The sequence below is a fragment of the Metopolophium dirhodum genome, chromosome 1 (genome assembly GCF_019925205.1).
Source record: "Metopolophium dirhodum isolate CAU chromosome 1, ASM1992520v1, whole genome shotgun sequence".
NCBI lineage: Eukaryota > Metazoa > Arthropoda > Insecta > Hemiptera > Aphididae > Metopolophium > Metopolophium dirhodum.
The window spans coordinates 28307185-28328687 of record NC_083560.1 but is presented as its reverse complement, the minus strand read 5'-3'; the positions used below and the strand labels follow the sequence as shown (position 1 = coordinate 28328687).

Below are 21503 nucleotides of genomic sequence, written 5' to 3'. Positions count from 1 at the left end.
ATTTTTTTATCATAGGTACTTATATATATATAGGTACACTTATATACTCGTAAATCGTAACGTTAACTTGTATACAGTATAGTAGGTACCTATACTACCTATGATACTTAAATATTTATAAATAAATACAATATGCATACATAATATATATTTTTATTTTTTATTTTATTTTTATTGATCATTCAGCCCGGCAACCATTGCTATTAGCTGTTTGTTTGTTTCTTTTTAGGGGAGGATACTGTAGCTTGGTAATCACGTGTGTTTTAGTTTGGCAGAATTTTCAAGTGGGCACCTGCAGGTATCTGCCATGCCCGGGTGGGTTATGGCGGTCTCTCTCTCGCAAAATCGTATTGTAGGTGACAAAACCTGTGTGCAACGGTTAATAGATATTAAATAAGAGATATTAAATTTAGAACTATATCGTTTAAAAACTCCAAACGTTTAATCACAAATCCAAACGTTTAATTGACAAATATATCATCTGATTACGATGGATCGTCACGTCATGTCAGTGCGTGCAAGCAGTCTTGTCACAAAACTTTTGTGTTATAACATATTATAAATTCGCAATCAACTGACTTATTAAATTGATATTTATTTGTATAGATATTATAATTTATTATTGAAATCATTTTATAAAATCGCTATTAACTGATTTATTAAATTTATATTTATTTGTATAGTTATTATAATTTATTATTGAAATTTTTTTATAAAATCAGAATCAACCGATTTATTAAATTTATATTAATTATTTGTATACATAATATAATTTATTATTGATATTTATTTTTATAAAATTATATTTATATGTATACATATAACATATTTTTTTTTTTAGATTCTGAGCGAAGCGATGAATGTATTGATTTTACAATGATGTGTGTGTTTTTTTTTTTTGTGTGTCCATCATCACCTTTTAGGACAGTAAAAGTGCTTGTTATGCTTTAGGGGAAGTAATGCTTTAGGGGAAGTAATGCTAACGCGGTTCCTCCTCCGGTCATCGATTTAACCGGAAAAAAAAAAAAGTAAAAGTGCTTGGATTTTCTTCAATAGTAACTTTTCTGATAGGAAAGTGAATCTAGTTGGTACTTTGGGAGGTCAAAAATAAAAATTTCCCAGTAGTTTTCACAAGCGACGTGAAAAACAAAAGAAAAATTAAGGAAAAACGGGAATTTTTACGCAAAATCTGTTTTCGAGAATATAGATTTGGTTTTTGGTGTAACTCTAAAACAAATGACCGTAGGGACATGAAATTTTGACTGAATGTTTATATTAGCATTTTCTATACACCATAACATTTACAAAATATTTTGACTCTTTTTGAGCTGTTTACGGACATTGTCAGTTTTAAATTTTTTAGTTTTTTTTTCTATAAATATCAATTAAATTTTATCTGTTGAGTAAAAAAGCTTGAAAATTTAATAGAATGCGCCTAGGTTATTATTTCAAAGGCAGATAAAAAAATTAAAAATCCTCAGTCACAGTTTTTATTTATAAGCATTTAAAGTTCAAATTTTGACAAAATACAGAAAAATCACGAAAATTAGCAAACTATTTTGAGTTGAGAATTCATAAAAATTTTTCTTTTTAAATCTAAGATTTGATAATGTAATATAAAATTACTCATAAGTTTGTCAACCTTTATGAATAGATTAAGTAAAATAAATAGGTACGGTCATGTAAGTAAACACTAAACATATTCATATAACTGCAGCATTGAGTAAATTACATTTGAAAAGTTATAAAATTATGTTACTCGTTACATTAAATATTTTTATTTAAATTACATTCACGTTACTCGACATTATTTGTATCACGTTACTTTACTTTTTTTAAAAAAAAATTTATTTAGAAAATATACAATCTGTAAGGTTTTTTACAATAGGTATATATGCGGTGTTTATATGATTTTAACGTGAGTTAACATGATTTTAAGGAACTACCCAACAGTAGTACTTATGGCTTGAGGGACATATATTATAGACATTTTTAAATAACTACCTATATAATAATATATTCATTTTGGCGCAAATGATAGGTCATTTTTGTACCGTTGGCGCTTATGTCATACAGTCAAGAGAAATGCCACCCGAGGCCCAGGTTCGAACCGGCTACGGTGCGTGTTGCAGTCGACGTCTTAGTCCGCTCTGTCACTCCGTCCCCGTATTTAATATAATAAAATTGTAAGATACTATTACTATTATTTCATATCATATACAAGGTATATTTATTGTCATTACTCATTACTGGATTACCTATACCTACATTGATCATAACAAAAAACGTCAGTGTCAATATTATGTTTAGGAAATTTATTATTATTTGTTATTTTATATACTGTTGTAAATTGTCACTTGTCCTGAAACTGTTAAAATAAAAAAAGTTGGATAAGTGGATGTCGCTCTGATTTACAGTAGGTTACAAGTGGGTTACTGTAATGGATGGTGTTAAATTTGAATTCAATGATATAATATCATTGTATAAGAAAAACGATTCTGATCGAAAACGGCCAGTCAGCCTATGATATTACCAAGTATATTTGATGATATTATTGTGAATAAAGTAATTTATATATAACCTATTTACGTGGAGCCTTGATTTAAATTTTCAATCCTTAGCCATAACAGTTAAACATTTTATACATTTTTAACTACAAAATAATTAATAAATAATGAATTTGATAAATTTTGTCAAAATTTGAACATTAAATTCTTATAAATAAAAATTGTGCCCGTGTATTTTTAATATTTTTCAACTGCTATTAGAACGATATATCAGGAGCCTTATATTAAATTTTCACGCTTTTTACCCAACAAATACAATTTTATTGATAATTATAGAAAAAAAACAAAAAAAATTAAAAACTAACAATGCTGTAAATAGCTCGAAAAGAGTCAAATTATTTTCAAAATTGTATCGTGTCTTTGAAAATACTAATACAAACATTCAGTGAAATTAAAACGTATGAACGGAGTTGTATTTCTGTTGAAATTTCAAATACCTACCAAATAATCGAATGATTCAAAAGTCGGCGAACAATAAAATAACATTATGTTGTTATTCATTTGATAACAATTATTACTATCTTAGTGATAATCAGAACGGTTATCTATTGCATGTGCTACTTCTGGCCGATGTGGCGGGAATTTAAATTTTACTAAAGTCCGAAACTTCGTAAACGCTGACTCCATAAGCACGAATTCAGCGGACGTGAAACGTCACATGGGCATTTTATTGTCTGCGTCTTGTGTAGCAAATTTACGATCAACAGACCACATTAATTAGCATCGTTAGCTTAAAAATTAGAGTGAAACGACCTATTTTGAAACTATTAGCGCTTTAAGCTCTGCGTAATAATTTTATTTTCCAATTTTTTGTGTCTGTCTACAACATAAGTAGTTGAAATAATGCTTTGCTTCTCATTTTTTCCGGTTGGAAAGTAAATCTTGTTGGCGCATTGGGTAGGTCGAAATTCCCAGAGTCTGTGAGGACAGTGGCGTACACACGGGGGGGGTTTTGGGTGTTCAAACCCCCCCCCTTTAGTATTTTTTCAGTTTACGTAATTACGTAAAAATGATGACAATTTAAAAAAAAATTAATAGTACTAATAAAAATTAATACAAAATTAAATTAAGAGAATTTTAGTGTTACCGTCACAATCGAGTTTCGATTAAAAATGTACGGCGAGAAGACCGTCGTCACCGAAGTTATTATTAGATATGGGATATTACAAATTATACTCCATTATATTATAACTTATGAGCAACCCAGTTTGTTGTTATAATATATTGTAGATATTATTGATATCTTGTTACAAATTAATGAAATTATTGGGAAATTTGTTCAAACACAAACATGAGGGTCGACAATCGTAGAATATTTAAAGATCTGTGTAATCCGATATAATATGCCTTAATAGCTATCGCAGTATCGCTAATACTATAGTATAGAATCTATTTCTCAATTTTCAATCAAATTCCTGACGCTTTGAACGTTTAGTAAATTGTACTTACTGTTTAAATATTTTATAAAACAATAAAAATGAAAAGAATAAACGAATATTTTTCTACTAATACGAATAAAAGAAGTCCCGTGCCTGCTATTCCAATAGCAGAAGAAGAATCATCACTAATTTGTGATACAATTAACTCGGAGGAACCAGGTAAATATTTAATACATTATATTATCAACCTAGGACCTAGGTACAAAAAAATGATTAATATGGTAAAAATAAATTTCTCTTTTATTGAATTGTATATAATATATTATTATATACATATTGTATGTACGCGTGTAGCGTTGTAGTTATACTAAATAATTACCTGTAGGTAATAGGACAGGTATATATTTTTAATTAATAATCGAGTATTGTAAAAATATTTTTAATTTCACCTTAAGTCATTGCTAATGAGCCGATTACTTATTATGTACAAAATAAATACTAAATAGGTACATCGTCCTCAAATGTTGTTATGTCCCGAGTTAATGATGTTGGTATGTTTATAAAAGTGGATCGCAACTTAACTGATAATGAAAAACATATAGTAAGTTATTAATTTATTTTATGATTTTTATGTTATAATAAATTGTATATTGTGAATTTTATTACTGTCCATTTTCTAGGTTCTCACAAATGCATGGATTCCGCCTGTTTCTTACTCGTTTCCTATACTAGAGCCTAATAAAGAACGAAAATTAAAGTTTCAACACCACTGGTTAACTTCATACAGCTGGTTACTGTATTCCGAAATAAAATCTGGTGCATTTTGTCGATTTTGCGTGGTTTTTGCTAAATGTGGTGGTGTGGGAAATCAAAAACTAGGTTTTTTGTCCTCTGAACCATTTAACAATTGGAAAAAGGCTAAAGAAGTAATTTTATTAATTATTTTAAATTTAATTTTAATATTACAAACAACTCATAATAATATAATGTATTTATACATATTATTATATTTAATTTTTTATAAAAGGTTTTTAATAAACATTCATTGTTGGAATACCATAAAACTGCTGCTTTGAAAGCTGATAGTTTTTTAAGTGTTTTTTCTAAAAAACAAAAATCAATTGTTGATGCTTTGGATGATGATAGGTAAAATATATCTAAGTATACTAATAACATATTATAATTACATGTAAATATAATAGGTAACAGGTATCATTATTATTTATTTTACAGGTCAAAACAGATAATTAATAATAGAAAAAGGCTTTTACCAATCGTAGAATGCATAATTTTATGTGGCAAACAAGAAATTGCTCTACGGGGACATAGGGATTTTGGCCCAATTGACTTTACATGTAAATTAATGATTTTATATTTTTTAAATGATTTGTTTATTAATTTATTTTTATTTTTTTAATATAAATTATATAGCAGCGTCAGCTAAAAATGAAGGTAATTTCCGAGAAATTTTAAAATATAAAGTAAAAGACAACGATTGTATTAGATCATTCCTTGAATCAGATTCACGTAATAAATATTTAAGCCCTAGGATACAAAATGAAATAATAGCTATATGTGGTGATATATTATTAAAAAAAATTGTTGAAAAAATCAATGCATCCAAATGTTTCTCAGTCTTGGCTGATGAAACAACAGACATTTCAGTTACAGAACAACTAACAATATGTGTAAGATACTTAAGTGGAACGGGGAATGATGTACAAATCAATGAAGATTTTATCATGTTTGTTGAGATTCATAGTTTAACAGGAGTTGATTTAGCATCTGCAATTCTAAATGGTAATTAAAAATAAATATTATTATTTTAAATAATAGTTATTAAATAGTTTTTCAGGTCTCAATGTTAGTGGTATTAACTGTGATTTTTTGTATGGCCAAGGGTATGATGGTGCTGCAAATATGTCCGGGCAATTTAAAGGAGTAAAATCTATTATACAAGCAAAGTATCCTAAGGCATTGTACGTGCACTGTGTTGCCCATTCCTTAAACTTAGCAGTATCCTCTGCGTGTGATTTACAACCAATTCGAAATTGCCTTGGGGTCATTGAAAAATTGTATTGTTTTTTTAATACACCTAAACGCAAAAATGCACTTTTTGAAGCTATTAGTAATAGTGATTTGATACCAAGCATAAAATCATTAAAACGATTATGTGCAACCAGATGGATTCAAAGGTATGATGCCGTTAATGATTTTGTTCAGTTATTTCCATACGTTGTAGTTTCATTAGAAACTATGTCAAGTTGGAAAGATGTAACTGCAGTTGAAGCCAATATGTTAAGAAATGCAATGGACTCAGAATTTCTTATATCAGTACAAATTATAAAGGTACCTAATTCAATATATTAAATCATGTAGTTGAGTTAAAAATTAAATGTTTATTTGTTTTTTAAAAGGTTTTATTTTCATATGGGCTGCCATTGTGCAAACAACTACAAAGCAAAGACATTGATTTAAAAGAAATGGTTGGTTTAGCAGAAGATAATGTTAATGCTCTTAAACAACTAAGAACTAATATTGAACCTGAATTTAAAAAAATATTTGATGAGGCTCAAGTAACTAACATTAATGATTAATATATATTATGCTTATACAATATTTTAATTAATTAAAATCACTAGTTTGCTTCTTAATATCATATTTATAAATACAGTAAAGATTATTTAAATTATTTCTTTTAATTTAGAAAATGGCTGAAGTTCTAGATTTTCAAATTGTAGTAAAAAGAATAAACAAAAGGCAAATAAACCGTGCTAATCCATCATTATCATCCGAAGAACCAGAAGATTATTTTAGAGTTACTATTTGTATTCCTTATATTGAATCATTCATAAATCAACTAGAGCTCAGATTCTTAGAGCACCATAATATTTTTAAAGGTTAGTTCCCAATAACATAAATTTATATTAATATATTATTTTTAAAACCTCCGTTATTTAGGTTTTTATTGTTTATTTGACAACAACGAAGATTCTAATGAAGCTGATTTTGAATCTCTCGTTTCATTCTACTTGACTCATAATGATTTGTCTACCACTCTTGGTGAACTTAAAATGTGGAAGTTAAAACTTGCCCGTCTAAATATTAAACCATCTAATGGAATTGATGCATTAAAACTTTGTAGTCCCGTGATCTTCCCAAATATTCATATGTTATTAAAAATTCTATGCACACTGCCGGTATCAACAGCTACTCCAGAGAGAATGTTTTCAAATTTAAAAAGAGTAAAATCTTATTTGAGAAATACTATGAAAGAGGTAAACAGTTTTTTATCATACATATTTGTAATCCTTATTTATTACATTTTATACTGAAAAATAATTATTTACACAGGACAGATTAAATGGATTGACCATGTTGTCGGTATACCGAAATATAAATTTAACTCCTGAAGAAGTCATTGATGAGTTGGGACAAAAACCCAGGAAAATAGACATTGTTTTATAATGAAAATAAATATTAGTTAAACGACATATTATTTTGATTTATCAATGTATAATATATATATATATATATATATATATATATGTATATAATTTTTACTATGTAAGCCCCCCCCATTGAAAATAGCTGTGTACGCCACTGTGTGAGGAAGGGCAATTGTGGTTGAAAAACGTATATTATAGTAGGTAAATCATTATGTTGACGCAGGGGCGTAATTACGGTGGTGGTGATATGGTAAAAGACCCAATGAGCTGTATTTACAAACTGTTATATACCTACAAATAGTTCAAAATCAAACTTATAAACTGTTACGAAATTTATAAAAAAAAAAACCGGTAAGCTGTATTAGTAGTTTTACCTACCTATATTATTAGGTTATAAATAACCTAATATATATAAATGGTTTCAATATAAATGGTACGTTACACTTTCATCGTTATCTTTGTTAAATCTTAATCTTAATAAACACGGGATCGTGCCCCTGCTGGCTGTCACATACTGTACCTAATTAGGGATTAGGTATAGTACCAGCCAAGGCTGGGCAAGCTAACTAATTTTAATTAAGTTAAGTTATTTTAGAAAAATTAAGTTAAGTTAAAAGTTAACTTTGAAAAAAATATAACTTCACTTAGTGTAAATTTTAATTTGCTTATTTGCAAATATAAAAAATTCCAGATACATAAAATGGTTTATTAGGTAGTTTTTCTTTACGTTCAAGAAAATTACTGGGGAAATAGCTACCAATTGATTTTTTTTTTTTTTTTGAAACATGTATTTTAACAAGTCAAGACCGATGGTGCAACAACAAATTTGCGCAAATCATTATTTTAGAAGTTTGCAATTTTACGTTTTTATAAATCCACAGAACGCTGTACTTTCCTGCCGCGTCTATAACAAATTTTTCATTTTTTTTTTTTTTTTGGCGGCTGTGTAAATCAACGTTTTAAAACTGATAGTGATAATACAAATTTGAATAGGTTAACCATTTTTTTAAAATAACTACCTATGGCATTTCAATTCATATAACTGTTATTTTTTTTATTCAGTTAATTTATGTGTGACATATTATATGCAACTTATTAATTAATATATTATGGATGAATAAATGGGGAAAAAATGACAACATAGTGTATCTAATAATATTAATGAATGGACCATTACGAACTACAAAGATTATATTGTTATTTATTAGGTCCTTCCTTTTAAAAATCCATGTAGTCAATAATAAAATATTATACAATTACGTAGAGATATCTAGATATCTAGATATTGCGATGACATTTTTGAGCCGTGTTTTTTAGTTAAAAATTCCCAAAGGTTTGCTTTAACATTTTACAGCATGGACGATCAAAATTCAGAGTAAAATTTAAATCTTAAAAATCTCGAACGACGATATCGTTACGTTACGTTTCAATACTTTCAATTACATCTGTGTCTACTTCATAGTGTGTGTTATTTTGGTATATTAGATACAAACATTTTTCTCCAAGTTTTGGGTTACCTTTTTAATTAATATTCTTAAAAAGCCACTAAGTGTGTGTCAGACTACTAAATATATATACTGAAGTTTTAAAATAAATAGCAGCGGCAATTATTTCGGTATCAGTACCGCAAACTTCTATTACAATCAGTTATAGGTTTTATCAATGGTTGTATACTTGTAAATACTTATTTGGAATAATTAATATTTACATACATTTTCTATTCTGTTTTGTTTTAAATATGATTGCAACTGTTCTCTACCTAAACATTTAAAAAATTTAATAATTATTTGTGTACCTACATCATCAAAATATTAAATTACTGTCACCATAATTTTATAATACATAGCGTGTTGTGAAAATTAGGATTAATTAATTTAAATTTGGACTACCTATTGTGTTATAATAATAGGTATCTCTCAAAAATTGTGTAAGTTCTTATGTTTTTTTTTTTGGTTTTAAGTTTTTGGCTTTTATAATAATACAAAAAAGAGTAACAATTTAAAAATACCTTCTGAAAGATACTAACAACCAATTCCTATAAAAGCCATTACTAACTTATACTTTCTAAGATATAAAAATTATACAAAATATAAACAACAGAAGACCTAATATTTTAATTTATATTAAAACTTCTAACGATTATTTAACAAATCTATTTTGGAACTGACCTCGAAATTAGTTTTAATAATAAATTAATATAAATAAATAATATATGTGGGGAGGACAATATATATAGTAACCCTACTATGAGACTTTTATATTATATTAAATATTTTTTTTCTTATATCAAAATATTAATTATGTTGTAATTATAAAAAAATAGTATAAATATGACATTCCTCTCATTGATAGACTACTCTGCAAAGTTTCTTAAAACTTGTTTTTGTTGAATTCTCCGGTAAAAATATTGTCCTCGATTATACTACTATCCTCATTTGGGAAAGTTTGAAGTCAACTAGAAGTAGTGGCTCTCTTTGGAATAATAAAAAAAATGACGAATATTTAGTTTATGTTTGTAGTACGCCCGGTTTGCAAAGAAAACACCTTGTAAAACGTTAGGCCATTAAATTTTATTTTCAAAATATCTAAAACTGATATTATTGTATTTTTAATAATATATTATTTTATATTTATTATACAAAAAGAGTTAACATACATTGAGCAAATAATTTAAAATGGCGCGATTGAATCTTTGTGGATAGTATGGTGAACTAACTTTATGAATAGTTCCAGTCAATTATTACAAAATTCCTGACACTGGTCGCTAATCACAATTTTTGGTAGGAATGTCAACAAATAATAATTATTATTATTTCACCATAAATATAATAAGCTACAGTAGTTGCTCTTGTTCGGACAATGGCAACACCTCACACCTTTTACTGCAATAATCAATGGCAACTGCTGCATACTGTAGGTAATTAGGTGGTTCCAAAATGCTTGAAAACCTAAATATTATATTTTATTAGGTTATTACAAATTAGTTTAATAATTTTTAATTTATTAGTTAAAAGTAATATACCTTTTTTGGTAGAGGAACTGGGTGTAGTTCAGGTATCACTTTTAGTGTTGTAACTGGATTGACACATTGACAAATATTACATTTTTTAATGTATTGCTTTGTATCCAAAGTCATCAAATATAATATAATACTGCTGGTTTATTAGATGAAGTGTTGCCTTCCCACCACGATGACTAGAAAAGGCAAATGCATCCTCAGTGGAACCTTCATAAACAATTTTGAATATATTCATCTGACATCTGTTATTCAATATCAAACTGGCACAATGTATTTTATGATACAGAGTATCATTGTCCAAAAAGAATGATTTTTGCTGTTTACTAAAATTGGAATTATCATTTTTATGATGTACATTATTAGAGTATACGGCTTAAAAATATAACAACACAGCTCTCAAGTTAATAGGCTCTAAAGATTATTGTCAATCGGGTATTTCTCCAATTTTTGGTTGACTCTTGGTGTTCTCCCATGGCCTAAACATATTTACAACAACTATAAATTAAAATAATAAATTACATATTTATAAATTAGTAAAATTCTCATTCACTTAAAATGAATAATAAATTTGATTGAGGAAAGATTAAATTAATACCTATTCAGCTATTCTAAAACTAGTATTACAGTAGATTGAAATAGCCCAAAAATAGCATTTTAAATAATCATTGTGAGATCAAAAATAATAAAACACTTTAAAAGATTGAAGTACCCACAAATAATATTTTTAAATTAACACAAGATTACTAAAATCGTTATTCGCCGATTAATATTTAACTGTGACTTAGTAACCTATTATCTGCCATTTTATTTATACAATTGTATAATAAAGTTTTCTTATAATTATAAATAAGTCAAAGACAAATAGTTTTATTTAAAAACATGATGGAGTAAAACTGAAGGTAATTAGTTTTGCTTACTTTTCTTTCAAAGAAATTTGTCTATCCTTGTTGAGAGGTAAGTTCCATGAATGGGAACAGTATTGACAACCAGTAATCCTATAATTTACATATTTAATTAAATTTGATAATTTATATGACTACGATCAATAAATGTACATACCGTGTATGTACGTATGTAGACCACTCAACTTCTTTTAACAACCTATCAGCAACATCTTCAATATATACCTTTTCACAGATCCTGCCAACCATTTTGACAGAATAAGCGTTTGACAAAAAAATCTTGTACAATAGTCGTGTCTTCACAAGTTATATGTGTGATAACAGCTGGAGATGTCTTTTGATCCAATTGTTTAGAATAAGACACGGGAAATTTGTGTGTAAAATCTATAAACATAATAATAATAAAATAGGAGATACAATATTTTTAGTAGGTGTGCATTTGGAAAGTAAATATATACATTTTTGAGCAGATTATTTTTTAAATAAGATTTAATATTGTAATTAACATTAAAATTTGGCAATAACCATTGCTTGAAACAACCATTAAGTGTAAGTCACATCTACTAAACAACAATACATGGGAACTGAAAGATATGTGTTATGAATAAATGTAATATTGTATGTAAAATAAACAAATCATATTAACCTATGCCAATAATTAAGGTGTAAACCTTATTATCTTGTAATTTATGACATTTTAGTTGTTCACAATGTTCACATGTTTACACACCTCAATAGAACTTAATTTGTATCAAGTTGCCACTTACTCGCAACGTACCAAAATACAGATTCAATTGTCATAACAATCAGATCAATAGTGACGGGACGAGTTCTAAAATAACTTTTTGTTTCAAAAAACAAATGTAGTTGATAACCGTATATTCTCATCATTTTTATCAATTAGGTATGAGATTTGTTAAAATTACAGTAATTAAAGAAAAGTTATGATTTCAATGTAATTCCACTAAAATGTCTTATCCCTCTATAGTCCAAACTAGTTATGTATACCTATTTTCTTTGCAATTTAAATATATTGAGGCCCTCTGAGTTATTGAAATTGGATTCCTGCTAAGCAAAATGTATTGTATAAAAAACTTAAACTTTGTTAAAAATATGTCAGTGCACCATTTGTTTTCTCTCATTGAACTACGAGCAACATGCAATTGTGAGGACAGTAGATCCAATTATGTACTGTCAGGTTTAATAGTATAGTAAAATAACATAATATTATAATCAAACTTAAAACAAAAATAATTATTAAAGAACCTCATAGAGAAGCTCTAAACTTTGATTGGTATTTTACTTTTAAAGCAAGCTATGGATATTTTAAGATTGTAACCTAAAATTGTTTATTTATTAATTTATATTGACTAAACGTGCTGAGGCCTTCGATAAGAATATTATACAATGTGTCCCGTGAAAAGGTGGGTATGTTAGTTAATAGCACAGTAAAATAGTTTGAAATAAAATCCTATCAATTATATTCTCAGAATATTCTCTTTGAGTTTCATAATTCACTCCAATATTGTAAGGCTACATCAGAACCACCAGAATTATCTACAAGTAAGTCATTGTCTGAAATTTGTTGGCGCGACTTTTTAATTCCTTGTATGTGGTACATCATATATTTCAGTTTTTAAAACCATAATAAGCATACTCTTATACAGTGGACTAAAAACGATAAGCTACTAAGTAACATTTGGTTTTGGCAAACATTTAAAATCAGAGACTTGAGTAATATACTTACATAGGTATGTGTGAATTAGACATTTTTCGGTTTCTGAGGCTTTTCTGGGTGAATTAAAATCATCAACTGTAACGTCTCCAAATCCTTTGTTTGTCTGTTCGTGTTCTTTCAACCCATCGTCAAAGAAATACAATTTTCTGAAAATGTCAAGTTGTTAAAAATATCTAAATACCTAATACATGAATCATATTAAATGAATTTACCTCTTAGATGATTTACTGAGCCTTGTCTATAATCACTGGTTGTGAAATAATTACCGCAGATTCTGTACCAGATAGAAATCGGATAATCATTTAATTAGAAGATTTGTAGCCATTAGTTACTTGTATTTTCTATTTTGGAAATCTATTTTTGTGAACAAATTAGCAAATTAGTCTGGCCTCATATTATTAAGAAATATAATCAGTACAACTAGAAAATAATACTTACTAATGATAATTAACGTAATGTGGCGAGGCGATACTTTGGATGTTTTACTAAAAAGAGTACACTTTTGCATGGCAATTTTTTACTAAAACGTATGAACGGAGTTGTATTTCTGTTGAAATTTCAAATACCTACCAAATAATCGAATGATTCAAAAGTCGGCGAACAATAAAATAACATTATGTTGTTATTCATTTGATAACAATTATTACTATCTTAGTGATAATCAGAACGGTTATCTATTGCATGTGCTACTTCTGGCCGATGTGGCGGGAATTTAAATTTTACTAAAGTCCGAAACTTCGTAAACGCTGACTCCATAAGCACGAATTCAGCGGACGTGAAACGTCACATGGGCATTTTATTGTCTGCGTCTTGTGTAGCAAATTTACGATCAACAGACCACATTAATTAGCATCGTTAGCTTAAAAATTAGAGTGAAACGACCTATTTTGAAACTATTAGCGCTTTAAGCTCTGCGTAATAATTTTATTTTCCAATTTTTTGTGTCTGTCTACAACATAAGTAGTTGAAATAATGCTTTGCTTCTCATTTTTTCCGGTTGGAAAGTAAATCTTGTTGGCGCATTGGGTAGGTCGAAATTCCCAGAGTCTGTGAGGAAGGGCAATTGTGGTTGAAAAAACGTATATTATAGTAGGTAAATCATTATGTTGACGCAGGGGCGTAATTACGGTGGTGGTGATATGGTAAAAGACCCAATGAGCTGTATTTACAAACTGTTATATACCTACAAATAGTTCAAAATCAAACTTATAAACTGTTACGAAATTTATAAAAAAAAAAAACCGGTAAGCTGTATTAGTAGTTTTACCTACCTATATTATTAGGTTATAAATAACCTAATATATATAAATGGTTTCAATATAAATGGTACGTTACACTTTCATCGTTATCTTTGTTAAATCTTAATCTTAATAAACACGGGATCGTGCCCCTGCTGGCTGTCACATACTGTACCTAATTAGGGATTAGGTATAGTACCAGCCAAGGCTGGGCAAGCTAACTAATTTTAATTAAGTTAAGTTATTTTAGAAAAATTAAGTTAAGTTAAAAGTTAACTTTGAAAAAAATATAACTTCACTTAGTGTAAATTTTAATTTGCTTATTTGCAAATATAAAAAATTCCAGATACATAAAATGGTTTATTAGGTAGTTTTTCTTTACGTTCAAGAAAATTACTGGGGAAATAGCTACCAATTGATTTTTTTTTTTTTTTTGAAACATGTATTTTAACAAGTCAAGACCGATGGTGCAACAACAAATTTGCGCAAATCATTATTTTAGAAGTTTGCAATTTTACGTTTTTATAAATCCACAGAACGCTGTACTTTCATGCCGCGTCTATAACAAATTTTTCATTTTTTTTTTTTTTTTGGCGGCTGTGTAAATCAACGTTTTAAAACTGATAGTGATAATACAAATTTGAATAGGTTAACCATTTTTTTAAAATAACTACCTATGGCATTTCAATTCATATAACTGTTATTTTTTTTATTCAGTTAATTTATGTGTGACATATTATATGCAACTTATTAATTAATATATTATGGATGAATAAATGGGGAAAAAATGACAACATAGTGTATCTAATAATATTAATGAATGGACCATTACGAACTACAAAGATTATATTGTTATTTATTAGGTCCTTCCTTTTAAAAATCCATGTAGTCAATAATAAAATATTATACAATTACGTAGAGATATCTAGATATCTAGATATTGCGATGACATTTTTGAGCCGTGTTTTTTAGTTAAAAATTCCCAAAGGTTTGCTTTAACATTTTACAGCATGGACGATCAAAATTCAGAGTAAAATTTAAATCTTAAAAATCTCGAACGACGATATCGTTACGTTACGTTTCAATACTTTCAATTACATCTGTGTCTACTTCATAGTGTGTGTTATTTTGGTATATTAGATACAAACATTTTTCTCCAAGTTTTGGGTTACCTTTTTAATTAATATTCTTAAAAAGCCACTAAGTGTGTGTCAGACTACTAAATATATATACTGAAGTTTTAAAATAAATAGCAGCGGCAATTATTTCGGTATCAGTACCGCAAACTTCTATTACAATCAGTTATAGGTTTTATCAATGGTTGTATACTTGTAAATACTTATTTGGAATAATTAATATTTACATACATTTTCTATTCTGTTTTGTTTTAAATATGATTGCAACTGTTCTCTACCTAAACATTTAAAAAATTTAATAATTATTTGTGTACCTACATCATCAAAATATTAAATTACTGTCACCATAATTTTATAATACATAGCGTGTTGTGAAAATTAGGATTAATTAATTTAAATTTGGACTACCTATTGTGTTATAATAATAGGTATCTCTCAAAAATTGTGTAAGTTCTTATGTTTTTTTTTTTGGTTTTAAGTTTTTGGCTTTTATAATAATACAAAAAAGAGTAACAATTTAAAAATACCTTCTGAAAGATACTAACAACCAATTCCTATAAAAGCCATTACTAACTTATACTTTCTAAGATATAAAAATTATACAAAATATAAACAACAGAAGACCTAATATTTTAATTTATATTAAAACTTCTAACGATTATTTAACAAATCTATTTTGGAACTGACCTCGAAATTAGTTTTAATAATAAATTAATATAAATAAATAATATATGTGGGGAGGACAATATATATAGTAACCCTACTATGAGACTTTTATATTATATTAAATATTTTTTTTCTTATATCAAAATATTAATTATGTTGTAATTATAAAAAAATAGTATAAATATGACATTCCTCTCATTGATAGACTACTCTGCAAAGTTTCTTAAAACTTGTTTTTGTTGAATTCTCCGGTAAAAATATTGTCCTCGATTATACTACTATCCTCATTTGGGAAAGTTTGAAGTCAACTAGAAGTAGTGGCTCTCTTTGGAATAATAAAAAAAATGACGAATATTTAGTTTATGTTTGTAGTACGCCCGGTTTGCAAAGAAAACACCTTGTAAAACGTTAGGCCATTAAATTTTATTTTCAAAATATCTAAAACTGATATTATTGTATTTTTAATAATATATTATTTTATATTTATTATACAAAAAGAGTTAACATACATTGAGCAAATAATTTAAAATGGCGCGATTGAATCTTTGTGGATAGTATGGTGAACTAACTTTATGAATAGTTCCAGTCAATTATTACAAAATTCCTGACACTGGTCGCTAATCACAATTTTTGGTAGGAATGTCAACAAATAATAATTATTATTATTTCACCATAAATATAATAAGCTACAGTAGTTGCTCTTGTTCGGACAATGGCAACACCTCACACCTTTTACTGCAATAATCAATGGCAACTGCTGCATACTGTAGGTAATTAGGTGGTTCCAAAATGCTTGAAAACCTAAATATTATATTTTATTAGGTTATTACAAATTAGTTTAATAATTTTTAATTTATTAGTTAAAAGTAATATACCTTTTTTGGTAGAGGAACTGGGTGTAGTTCAGGTATCACTTTTAGTGTTGTAACTGGATTGACACATTGACAAATATTACATTTTTTAATGTATTGCTTTGTATCCAAAGTCATCAAATATAATATAATACTGCTGGTTTATTAGATGAAGTGTTGCCTTCCCACCACGATGACTAGAAAAGGCAAATGCATCCTCAGTGGAACCTTCATAAACAATTTTGAATATATTCATCTGACATCTGTTATTCAATATCAAACTGGCACAATGTATTTTATGATACAGAGTATCATTGTCCAAAAAGAATGATTTTTGCTGTTTACTAAAATTGGAATTATCATTTTTATGATGTACATTATTAGAGTATACGGCTTAAAAATATAACAACACAGCTCTCAAGTTAATAGGCTCTAAAGATTATTGTCAATCGGGTATTTCTCCAATTTTTGGTTGACTCTTGGTGTTCTCCCATGGCCTAAACATATTTACAACAACTATAAATTAAAATAATAAATTACATATTTATAAATTAGTAAAATTCTCATTCACTTAAAATGAATAATAAATTTGATTGAGGAAAGATTAAATTAATACCTATTCAGCTATTCTAAAACTAGTATTACAGTAGATTGAAATAGCCCAAAAATAGCATTTTAAATAATCATTGTGAGATCAAAAATAATAAAACACTTTAAAAGATTGAAGTACCCACAAATAATATTTTTAAATTAACACAAGATTACTAAAATCGTTATTCGCCGATTAATATTTAACTGTGACTTAGTAACCTATTATCTGCCATTTTATTTATACAATTGTATAATAAAGTTTTCTTATAATTATAAATAAGTCAAAGACAAATAGTTTTATTTAAAAACATGATGGAGTAAAACTGAAGGTAATTAGTTTTGCTTACTTTTCTTTCAAAGAAATTTGTCTATCCTTGTTGAGAGGTAAGTTCCATGAATGGGAACAGTATTGACAACCAGTAATCCTATAATTTACATATTTAATTAAATTTGATAATTTATATGACTACGATCAATAAATGTACATACCGTGTATGTACGTATGTAGACCACTCAACTTCTTTTAACAACCTATCAGCAACATCTTCAATATATACCTTTTCACAGATCCTGCCAACCATTTTGACAGAATAAGCGTTTGACAAAAAAATCTTGTACAATAGTCGTGTCTTCACAAGTTATATGTGTGATAACAGCTGGAGATGTCTTTTGATCCAATTGTTTAGAATAAGACACGGGAAATTTGTGTGTAAAATCTATAAACATAATAATAATAAAATAGGAGATACAATGTTTTTAGTAGGTGTGCATTTGGAAAGTAAATATATACATTTTTGAGCAGATTATTTTTTAAATAAGATTTAATATTGTAATTAACATTAAAATTTGGCAATAACCATTGCTTGAAACAACCATTAAGTGTAAGTCACATCTACTAAACAACAATACATGGGAACTGAAAGATATGTGTTATGAATAAATGTAATATTGTATGTAAAATAAACAAATCATATTAACCTATGCCAATAATTAAGGTGTAAACCTTATTATCTTGTAATTTATGACATTTTAGTTGTTCACAATGTTCACATGTTTACACACCTCAATAGAACTTAATTTGTATCAAGTTGCCACTTACTCGCAACGTACCAAAATACAGATTCAATTGTCATAACAATCAGATCAATAGTGACGGGACGAGTTCTAAAATAACTTTTTGTTTCAAAAAACAAATGTAGTTGATAACCGTATATTCTCATCATTTTTATCAATTAGGTATGAGATTTGTTAAAATTACAGTAATTAAAGAAAAGTTATGATTTCAATGTAATTCCACTAAAATGTCTTATCCCTCTATAGTCCAAACTAGTTATGTATACCTATTTTCTTTGCAATTTAAATATATTGAGGCCCTCTGAGTTATTGAAATTGGATTCCTGCTAAGCAAAATGTATTGTATAAAAAACTTAAACTTTGTTAAAAATATGTCAGTGCACCATTTGTTTTCTCTCATTGAACTACGAGCAACATGCAATTGTGAGGACAGTAGATCCAATTATGTACTGTCAGGTTTAATAGTATAGTAAAATAACATAATATTATAATCAAACTTAAAACAAAAATAATTATTAAAGAACCTCATAGAGAAGCTCTAAACTTTGATTGGTATTTTACTTTTAAAGCAAGCTATGGATATTTTAAGATTGTAACCTAAAATTGTTTATTTATTAATTTATATTGACTAAACGTGCTGAGGCCTTCGATAAGAATATTATACAATGTGTCCCGTGAAAAGGTGGGTATGTTAGTTAATAGCACAGTAAAATAGTTTGAAATAAAATCCTATCAATTATATTCTCAGAATATTCTCTTTGAGTTTCATAATTCACTCCAATATTGTAAGGCTACATCAGAACCACCAGAATTATCTACAAGTAAGTCATTGTCTGAAATTTGTTGGCGCGACTTTTTAATTCCTTGTATGTGGTACATCATATATTTCAGTTTTTAAAACCATAATAAGCATACTCTTATACAGTGGACTAAAAACGATAAGCTACTAAGTAACATTTGGTTTTGGCAAACATTTAAAATCAGAGACTTGAGTAATATACTTACATAGGTATGTGTGAATTAGACATTTTTCGGTTTCTGAGGCTTTTCTGGGTGAATTAAAATCATCAACTGTAACGTCTCCAAATCCTTTGTTTGTCTGTTCGTGTTCTTTCAACCCATCGTCAAAGAAATACAATTTTCTGAAAATGTCAAGTTGTTAAAAATATCTAAATACCTAATACATGAATCATATTAAATGAATTTACCTCTTAGATGATTTACTGAGCCTTGTCTATAATCACTGGTTGTGAAATAATTACCGCAGATTCTGTACCAGATAGAAATCGGATAATCATTTAATTAGAAGATTTGTAGCCATTAGTTACTTGTATTTTCTATTTTGGAAATCTATTTTTGTGAACAAATTAGCAAATTAGTCTGGCCTCATATTATTAAGAAATATAATCAGTACAACTAGAAAATAATACTTACTAATGATAATTAACGTAATGTGGCGAGGCGATACTTTGGATGTTTTACTAAAAAGAGTACACTTTTGCATGGCAATTTTTTACTAAAACGTATGAACGGAGTTGTATTTCTGTTGAAATTTCAAATACCTACCAAATAATCGAATGATTCAAAAGTCGGCGAACAATAAAATAACATTATGTTGTTATTCATTTGATAACAATTATTACTATCTTAGTGATAATCAGAACGGTTATCTATTGCATGTGCTACTTCTGGCCGATGTGGCGGGAATTTAAATTTTACTAAAGTCCGAAACTTCGTAAACGCTGACTCCATAAGCACGAATTCAGCGGACGTGAAACGTCACATGGGCATTTTATTGTCTGCGTCTTGTGTAGCAAATTTACGATCAACAGACCACATTAATTAGCATCGTTAGCTTAAAAATTAGAGTGAAACGACCTATTTTGAAACTATTAGCGCTTTAAGCTCTGCGTAATAATTTTATTTTCCAATTTTTTGTGTCTGTCTACAACATAAGTAGTTGAAATAATGCTTTGCTTCTCATTTTTTACAGTTGGAAAGTAAATCTTGTTGGCGCATTGGGTAGGTCGAAATTCCCAGAGTCTGTGAGGAAGGGCAATTGTGGTTGAAAAATGTATATTATAGTAGGTAAATCATTATGTTGACGCAGGGGCGTAATAACGGTGGTGGTGATATAGTAAAAGACACCCTCCCCAATGAGCTTTATTAACAAATTGTTATATACCTACAAATAGTTCAAATACAAACTTATAAACTGTTACGAAATTTATAAAAAAAAAAACCGGTAAGCTGTATTAGTAGTTACCTACTTATATTATTAGGTTATAAATATTTACTCGGTAAACGGCAAGCTGCATGGTTTCAATACAAATGGTACGTTACACTTTCATCGTTATCTTTGTTAAATCTTAATCTTAATAAACACGGGATCGTGCCCCTGCTGGCTGTCACATACTGTACCTAATTAGGGATTAGGTATAGTACCAGCCAAGGCTGGGCAAGCTAACTAATTTTAATTAAGTTAAGTTATTTTAGAAAAATTAAGTTAAGTTAAAAGTTAACTTTGAAAAAAATATAACTTAACTTTGTGTAAATTTTAATTTGCTTATTTGCAAATATAAAAAATTCCAGATACATAAAATGGTTTATTAGGTAGTTTTTCTTTACGTTCAAGAAAATTAATGGGGAAATAGCAACCAATTGAGTTTTTTTTTTTTTTGAAACATGTATTTTAACAAGTCAAGACCGATGGTGCAACAATAAATTTGCGCAAATCATTTTTTTAGAAGTTTACAATTTTACGTTTTTATAAATCCCCAGAACGCTGTACTTTCCTGCCGCGTCTATACCAAATTTTTCATTTTTTTTTTTTTTTTTTGGCGGCTGTGTAAATCAAAGTTTTAGAACTGATAGTGATAATACAAATTTGAAT

General features: G+C 28.0%; 2 protein-coding genes and 2 long non-coding RNA genes across 4 annotated transcripts; 2 read left to right on the top strand and 2 right to left on the bottom strand.

The window, feature by feature from the left end:
* Nucleotides 1–4044: 4044 nt before the first annotated feature.
* On the top strand, nt 4045–5647 carry LOC132935436 (uncharacterized). Its single transcript, XM_061001985.1, has 7 exons — nt 4045–4165; nt 4453–4547; nt 4627–4872; nt 4974–5092; nt 5180–5301; nt 5378–5524; nt 5640–5647. Exons 1-7 carry the CDS (start codon nt 4045–4047, stop codon nt 5645–5647), a joined length of 858 nt encoding a protein of 285 aa, XP_060857968.1.
* LOC132936420 (52 kDa repressor of the inhibitor of the protein kinase-like) lies at nt 5034–7438 on the top strand. Its single transcript, XM_061003144.1, has 9 exons — nt 5034–5092; nt 5180–5301; nt 5378–5398; nt 5468–5746; nt 5802–6295; nt 6364–6522; nt 6654–6846; nt 6908–7224; nt 7301–7438. Exons 4-9 carry the CDS (start codon nt 5689–5691, stop codon nt 7412–7414), a joined length of 1335 nt encoding a protein of 444 aa, XP_060859127.1. The 5' UTR covers nt 5034–5092; nt 5180–5301; nt 5378–5398; nt 5468–5688; the 3' UTR covers nt 7415–7438.
* A 2615-nt stretch (nt 7439–10053) lies between these two features.
* LOC132936461 (uncharacterized) lies at nt 10054–13641 on the bottom strand. Its single transcript, XR_009663467.1, has 7 exons — nt 13493–13641; nt 13267–13408; nt 13064–13200; nt 11474–11700; nt 11332–11409; nt 10418–10890; nt 10054–10343 (listed from the first exon to the last, which is right to left on the bottom strand). It is a non-coding gene; the product is annotated as an uncharacterized LOC132936461 (long non-coding RNA).
* A 2964-nt stretch (nt 13642–16605) lies between these two features.
* On the bottom strand, nt 16606–20193 carry LOC132936503 (uncharacterized). Its single transcript, XR_009663475.1, has 7 exons — nt 20045–20193; nt 19819–19960; nt 19616–19752; nt 18026–18252; nt 17884–17961; nt 16970–17442; nt 16606–16895 (listed from the first exon to the last, which is right to left on the bottom strand). It is a non-coding gene; the product is annotated as an uncharacterized LOC132936503 (long non-coding RNA).
* Nucleotides 20194–21503: the final 1310 nt, after the last annotated feature.